At 41.6% G+C, this 7,892-nt stretch overlaps 1 protein-coding gene across 1 annotated transcript; it reads left to right on the plus strand.

Annotated features, from left to right (window-relative positions):
* The first annotated feature begins 734 nt into the window (after nucleotides 1–734).
* Nucleotides 735–7,593, plus strand: cldn11b (claudin 11b). Its single transcript, XM_004572911.4, has 3 exons — nucleotides 735–1,379; nucleotides 3,233–3,397; nucleotides 6,244–7,593. The coding sequence occupies exons 1-3, from the start codon at nucleotides 1,154–1,156 to the stop codon at nucleotides 6,501–6,503; spliced, it is 651 nt and encodes a 216-aa protein (XP_004572968.1). The 5' UTR covers nucleotides 735–1,153; the 3' UTR covers nucleotides 6,504–7,593.
* Nucleotides 7,594–7,892: the final 299 nt, after the last annotated feature.

A 7,892-nucleotide genomic window follows, 5' to 3' on the forward strand; every position in this document is an offset into this window, starting at 1 on the left:
GGAACCATCAGTCATGGATTGGCCTCCCCAGAGTCCAGACCTCAACATTACTGAAGGATGGTGGCGCCGCGTTGGCTGAGAACAGAACAAACACAGAAATCGTTTTCAGTCAGATGTTAAGTTTTTAAATGATTTTGAGGTTTGGAAACTTTAATATTTTATATATTTTATATATTTCATTCTTTACTGGGAAACCGTCCTGTCATCCAGGAAATGCAAACCCAGGCTGAAAATCACCTTCATCAAATGATTGGTTTAAAATGATAATAAAAAAATTTTTTTTTCTAATATTTAGTTGTGAATCCTTATTTTTAATCAACTGGTGTGAATAACGACAACTTTTTTGTTTAGATTTGAAATATTAATATTAATATTTTTAATGTTTTTAATAAAGCACCTGAGAACTTCCATATACTTTAAGCTGTACTTTAAGACGTCTTATTCACTGAACATTTCTGCTGATGTCCCAAACTGAGTGGACCTGAGCAGATTTCGGCAGAAGTGCTGCTGATGGGATGGCGGGACCACCAGCAGAGGGCAACAGAGGTGCAGGTGAGTGACACATGAGGACAACTCTGGACTTTATGAGCTAAACTGATTTAGCTTCATCAGGAAGGCTTTAGGTGATGCTTGTTTTTCTGCCTGAGCCTGCCTTTCTCCCCGTATCTGGTTTAGGTTAGGATCTCCCATGTGCTCCCATTGGCTTTGGAGAGGAGTACGGTTTCCACCACACCCTGTGATAAATCTTATTCTGGGCATTTTTCTCGTGGATCAGCTTCAGGCGCACTGACGGAACAGGACTGCTTTTAAATTTAGACTTTTAAGCTTTTTAAACGTTGTTTAAAGCTCCAACTCAGAGAAAAACTGTCTGCAGTTATTTCTGAATATATATCAGTTTTTGCTTTATTCCAGTGGTTTTTGTTTTCCGGTGTTTTTTGTTGCTTATTAGATAATAACACAGTCATTTATCCGCTTTTAAACTCTTTTTGAGTCTTTGGCCTATAAAATTTTTCATTTTTAAACTTTTTAAACTCCCGCAGACGTTAAAAAAAGAGGAAAGCTCTCAAGAAGCTGCCACGTTTCTGAATTTAAAAACAGGCTGAATTTCTTTATCTTTCTCTTTTGGGGCGCTTAAAGACGCACGGTGCTCACCATGTCACAGATGCGCAGGCAACTCCTTGGCACCGCGGCCAGCGGAGTGGGCTGGGTGGGGGTGATCGTGGCCACGGCCACCAACGACTGGGTCCGGACCTGCGACTACACCAAGGCCACCTGCGTCCGCATGGACGAGCTGAGCTCCCGAGGCCTGTGGGCAGAGTGCGTCATCTCCCCGTCCCTTCACCACTGCGTGGGCCTCACCCAGATCCTCACACTGCCCGGTGAGATGCGCCAATAAATGCTCTAATACATGATGTGCGTGACGAGATCTTTCAAGTGTGTTTAGCTCACGTTTGCTGCGTGGGTCTGCGGGAGGCAGCGAGTGAGCAGAGTGGCTGCGTGTCAACAAAACAGTTTACGCTTTATATTTAGAGTTGAATTTATTACAGTTAAATATTAATGGTTATTTCACGTTATTAACATTAAGTTATCGACACATGTATTTAAACCGGCATTGTTGTTCACCAACAAAATATATTCGTAACGAGATTTTTTCTTTTTACAGTTTATTCAATATGTTTATCGAACAGTCTCGTTCATCAGAATACAAATAAAAAATGAACAAATACAGTTTTTCACAGCGTTTGTGAGAAACTTTGCTGTTTTTGTTTGAGCATCAGAACATTTAGGTACTTACTTACTTTATAGCAGAGTTTATTTAATGAGGAGAGACAGAATTTCCTTTTAAATTGTGAAGATGTTGTAAATAAGTCTTACCTTTTATAAGAACATCAGTCAAATATCATTTTAATATGAATTTAATTTTTTATATTTATATTTATTTTGAAGCTATAATCGATCATAAACTGCTTTGACACACTTCTATAGACCACTTTGATATACAGCAATCACACAATTTATGCTCGTACTCAATAACTTTTATTGTGAAAGGAAGGATGGGAAGTGTAGAACAAACACTTGTGGAAACTATAGTAACTTATAAGCTTTATTTAAAGAAACAAATATAACTGGTTATTTAAACTCTTTAAATTAAACTGCTTTATGGTGTAAAACATTGTTCATCATATTTCAATAATGTTTACTCAGTCCTCTGTTTATAGGAGTATAGTTCTATTCTCGTGCTCAGTATTATAAATACTGACTATTAATTTCACACGTTTCATATCAAACTATAAACAACAATGTAAAAGCCAATTTTTCCACTTTTTGAGCTTTTAATTTGTTTACTACCAAACAAACCTGCACGTTTACCAAACAGTGCATAACATAATTAAAGGAATTTATCAGCCTTTTGTTCACTACTCAAAAACATAGGACGACACTCGGCCGTCAGAATATAACACAGTCAGTTAAACTTCGGGGATTTTGATCTATGTTGTTAGGAAGCATAAAGCACTGGGCATCCATCTCACCCACTTAGTGCAAAAGTAAAGTGCAGCAGGTGGAGAGACAACAAACCCGAAATAGGAATGGTTTAGCAGGTGGTGGCCACAGACTATTTCTCCTCCTTGTCCCCGCTGACTGATTTTTATCTAGATGTGCACTTTGGGCGAGTCATCGTTTAGCCTGGATTAACAAAGAAAGCTGATACCAGTCATCTCTGACAGGTGGTTCCAGTTAACAGACCCAGCCAACACAGAGAAGCCTGCCAAAGGTTGAGCTTTCTTCTGGTGGTCTTTTGCACAGTTGTTGAGATTTCTGTAGATCTTAACAGCTTGACAGAAATGACTGGGCTTCTTTGCGTGCTTTAAGCAGCCTCTTCAGTTCTAAACCAGAAGCCTGAGAGTCCCAGGTGTTTAAAACCTAGTGGGGTTTGTCTCTCATGAGCTTTTGGAGAAATCATTAACACCAATGTTTTATTACGTTGGATTTATTCTCTGTGTGTTCAGTGAAGACATGAAGAGTGACGTCAGACTGTGTTTGACTGTAACTCAGAGCAAGATTAGACATTACTTTCTGAGTAAAGTAATCTGGCTTTTTCTTGCATCTTTTTCTTGTCTTCGGTGCATGCAACACGTGTGCACATTCCTAATGTGAGCAGCGCCTTGTTGAGTGCCAGAGGTGAGCTGTGCTGAGAACGTTAAACCAAACAGATGCTCTCTCTGCCTCTCAGCCTACGTCCAGACAGCTCGTGCTCTGATGATCTGCGCCTGTTTGCTGGGTCTCCCCGCCACGCTCCTGATCCTCATGTCCATGGCCTGCGTGCGGCTGCAGAACGACACCTCAGCTGTGAAGAAGCGCCGCGCCCGAGTGGGAGGCGTCCTCGTCATCTTTATGGGTGAGGAGGCCGCACACACACACACACACACACACACACACACACACACACACACACACACACACACACACACACACACACACACACACACACACACACACAGTTGTGTTTATATCAGTTTGATTATAACTACTACTTTACTAACACTTACCAAAAACACTAGTTGAGTTTAATGTTTTAGCTTTTGTCAGTGAAGTAAAGAGAAATTTCACTTACACTGACTTTCAGTGTTTGCAGTTTATTAGTCCAAAAGATCTTTTCCTCGTCACTTTTCCTTGACATCATGAAGGAACGTGTGGAGGAGATTCAGGGAAAAGACTGTCAGAGAATCTGATTACTTAAAGGAGTGGCTGATGACTGAAAAATGCAAATCTCAGACACTTTGTTTCATGTGTTCTGACCATTTTGTTTTATAAAAGCTGGATAGATGAGAACCAAAATCCAGAATAAGGAGGTAGTAAAGGACCCAATGAAGGTGCTCTCTTTGGTATTCAAAGAATTCAACCAGCTCTTATTAATGAAATGTTGCTTTAATAGCAGTGCCATTGATAAATCTGAGGAATGAGTTTGATTTGACAGACTGCAGATTTGATTTGTTATGTTTTTGATTTCAGATAAGAGTGTAGAGGTCAGCACACTGTGAGTACACAGTACTGAGTGTGCAGTTTGTTGAGGACATGTGTTACATATTTTGTAGTTTTAATTTTAGAGGGATGTACAGTGGGGCAAAAAAGTATTTAGTCAGCCACCGATTGTGCAAGTTCCCCAACTTAAAATGATGACAGAGGTCAGTAATTTGCACCAGAGGTACACTTCAACTGTGAGAGACAGAATGTGAAAGAAAAATCCATGAATCCACATGGTAGGATTTGTAAAGAATTTATTCGTAAATCAGGGTGGAAAATAAGTATTTGGTCAATAACAAAAATACAACTCAATACTTTGTAACATAACCTTTGTTGGCAATAACAGAGGTCAAACGTTTACTATAGGTCTTTACCAGGTTTGCACACACAGTAGCTGGTATTTTGGCCCATTCCTCCATGCAGATCTTCTCGAGAGCAGTGATGTTTTGGGGCTGTCGCCGAGCAACACGGACTTTCAACTCCCGCCACAGATTTTCTATGGGGTTGAGGTCTGGAGACTGGCTAGGCCACTCCAGGACTTTCAAATGCTTCTTACGGAGCCACTCCTTTGTTGCCCGGGCGGTGTGTTTTGGATCATTGTCATGTTGGAAGACCCAGCCTCGTTTCATCTTCAAAGTTCTCACTGATGGAAGGTGGTTTTGGCTCAAAATCTCACGATACATGGCCCCATTCATTCTGTCCTTAACACGGATCAGTCGTCCTGTCCCCTTGGCAGAAAAACAGCCCCATAGCATGATGTTTCCACCCCCATGCTTCACAGTAGGTATGGTGTTCTTGGGATGCAACTCAGTATTCTTCTTCCTCCAAACACGACGAGTTGAGTTTATACCAAAAAGTTCTACTTTGGTTTCATCTGACCACATGACATTCTCCCAATCCTCTGCTGTATCATCCATGTGCTCTCTGGCAAACTTCAGACGGGCCTGGACATGCACTGGCTTCAGCAGCGGAACACGTCTGGCACTGCGGGATTTGATTCCCTGCCGTTGTAGTGTGTTACTGATGGTGACCTTTGTTACTTTGGTCCCAGCTCTCTGCAGGTCATTCACCAGGTCCCCCCGTGTGGTTCTGGGATCTTTGCTCACCGTTCTCATGATCATTTTGACCCCACGGGATGAGATCTTGCGTGGAGCCCCAGATCGAGGGAGATTATCAGTGGTCTTGTATGTCTTCCATTTTCTGATGATTGCTCCCACAGTTGATTTTTTCACACCAAGCTGCTTGCCTATTGTAGATTCACTCTTCCCAGTCTGGTGCAGGTCTACAATACTTTTCCTGGTGTCCTTCGAAAGCTCTTTGGTCTTGGCCATGGCGGAGTTTGGAGTCTGACTGTTTGAGGCTGTGGATAGGTGTCTTTTATACAGATGATGAGTTCAAACAGGTGCCATTCATACAGGTAACGAGTGGGGGACAGAAAAGCTTCTTACAGAAGACGTTACAGGTCTGAGAGAGCCAGAGATTTTCCTTGTTTGAGGTGACCAAATACTTATTTTCCACCCTGATTTACGAATAAATTCTTTACAAATCCTACCATGTGAATTCATGGATTTTTTTTCACATTCTGTCTCTCACAGTTGAAGTGTACCTCTGGTGCAAATTACTGACCTCTGTCATCATTTTAAGTGGGGGAACTTGCACAATCAGTGGCTGACTAAATACTTTTTTGCCCCACTGTATTTGTGTGCTCAAATAACCTTTTTGGGACAGTTTCAGAGGACAGATTTGATTTCTGAGGGCAGTTTCTCGTTTTAAGAGACTTTCTCTTACTGCAGTGAACTTCGTGTGGCTGTAGCTCAGGACGTAGCGCTGGTCACCTACTGATCGGGAGGTCGGAGGTTCAATCCCTGCCTCCTCCAGTCTGCATGGCAAGTATCTTTGGGCAAGATACTAACCCTAAGTTACTCTCCGACGCATCTGTCGCAGTATGAATTTGGTTAGACAGCATTCAGTTTAGAGTGGGTGAATGTGGCATGTTGTATAGAGCGCTGGTCTTCCCCGAGTCATTCCCAGCTGTTGCAGGAAGGAGGATGATGGGTCAGGATCTGTCAGGCTGTTTTGCTTCCTGTGAGATAAGACAGGTAGTTCCTGTCCACAAACTCAGGGATGACAGCCAGACAGATGGAGGCACCGAGCACAAAATTATAACCTCTTCTTTTCCCTGTTTTTCACCTTTTGTGTTTAAATATGTCTGAAACCCAGCTGTGTGCAGCATCATATCTACCGTCTGGTTCCCCATCGGCGCTAATAAAGAGGAAAATCTGATGTCATTCGGCTTCTCTCTGTACTCCGGCTGGGTCGGCTCCGCCCTCTGCCTCCTAGGTGGCATCATCATCTTGTGCTGCCAGGGCATCGACCCCGGGACCCCGAGTAGGGACGACAGCTTCTACTACTCTGGGAACAGGGGGACGGCCACGCTCCTCGACCCCCCCGCCAACCACGCCAAGAGCGCCCGGGTGTGAAGGAACCAGGCGCTCTATTTTTAACCAAGTTTTCTTTGAGTTTAAAGTCATATTCACCATCGATGAGACATGCCATTATCTGTTTACTGCTTCAAGACTAAAATCCACCATGAAAATGAATGTTAGCAGGAAATGGAGGGATTAATAATAAGCTCACATTCAGAAAATCTTTTGGCCTCAATCTAGGGAAGTCTGGAGAATCTGTGTATGTCCCAAAAATATCTCAGAATAGCAACAAAAAAAAAAGACAAAGTTTTATTATACTGAATGAAAAAACAAGAACGGGATAGAAAGCCAGGAAGACGAGCAAAACAAGTAGCATCAAAACACAACAATGTAAGACAAACACTCAGGGCAGACCCACACTGAGGACTAACTGGAGACTGAGAAAAGCTGGTAAACACGACACAGGTTAAAGCAATCAAGACATATTCAAAAGGTGGGAAAGTAAAACTCAAACCAAGGCACAAAGTACAAAAGGAAATAAAAAAACTGAGACAACAAAGCTCTCACTGAATGATACAAAGTAACACGATGGAAGAAAGAACAATCAGTCAAAACAGGAATACACAAATCCAATTTACACAAAACAATCTCAACTTCAAACTCTGGCATTACAGGAAAAAACTAAACAAACTCAAATATACTGTTTCTAAACCAATCACATGACCAGCCCCCGAGGTCATGACTGTGATTGGTCTGTCAGTAGAATTAACCACACGAACATGGTTCGGACGTCCAGTTCAGGGACTCCCATGAGCCGAGGTGAAGCCTAGCAGAAAGCTTGCAGCTGTTTGTAATTTCATTTGCTGTACATGTATAAATACATATTTCACATCTTCAGCTACTCAGTCAGGAAGGACAGTCCCCCTGTTTGACCGGCTGTGACCATCTAAGTTAATCGTTGTCAGCGGCTCTTTGTTTTCACATTATAAATAGCAAACTGTTGTTTTCATGGTCGCTTTAGTGTTTATGATACTTTTAAATTGCAGCTCATATTTAATCCCCCACAGTCGGCTGTCACTTTTTTTATCATTTCTTTTTACTTTTATGTTAACAGCATAATCAAAATAAATCATCTGCATACCTACATGGTTAAATTCTTGTCTGTGTTTAGAAAAAAGGCTTTAAAATCTCTTGGGCTCTCTGAAAACACCCATACACATTTAAATTAAGATTCATGCTTTCTTAAATTTATGTTTTACTGAATATTATTTCTGTATGTTTTCCATTTGATATGAATCCATTTCAAATACGATTTTTTGTTTGTCTTCTTCTACAGTAGGTATCAGATCATCAGAGTTTAGCCTCTTCTGGCTAAAATGAGGCAAAGCTAGCACAGATTAACCGCAAACTACGTACATCAGAGCACGACAGGCTTTGTCTCGT

The sequence above is a fragment of the Maylandia zebra genome, linkage group LG9 (genome assembly GCF_041146795.1).
Source record: "Maylandia zebra isolate NMK-2024a linkage group LG9, Mzebra_GT3a, whole genome shotgun sequence".
Taxonomy (NCBI): domain Eukaryota; kingdom Metazoa; phylum Chordata; class Actinopteri; order Cichliformes; family Cichlidae; genus Maylandia; species Maylandia zebra.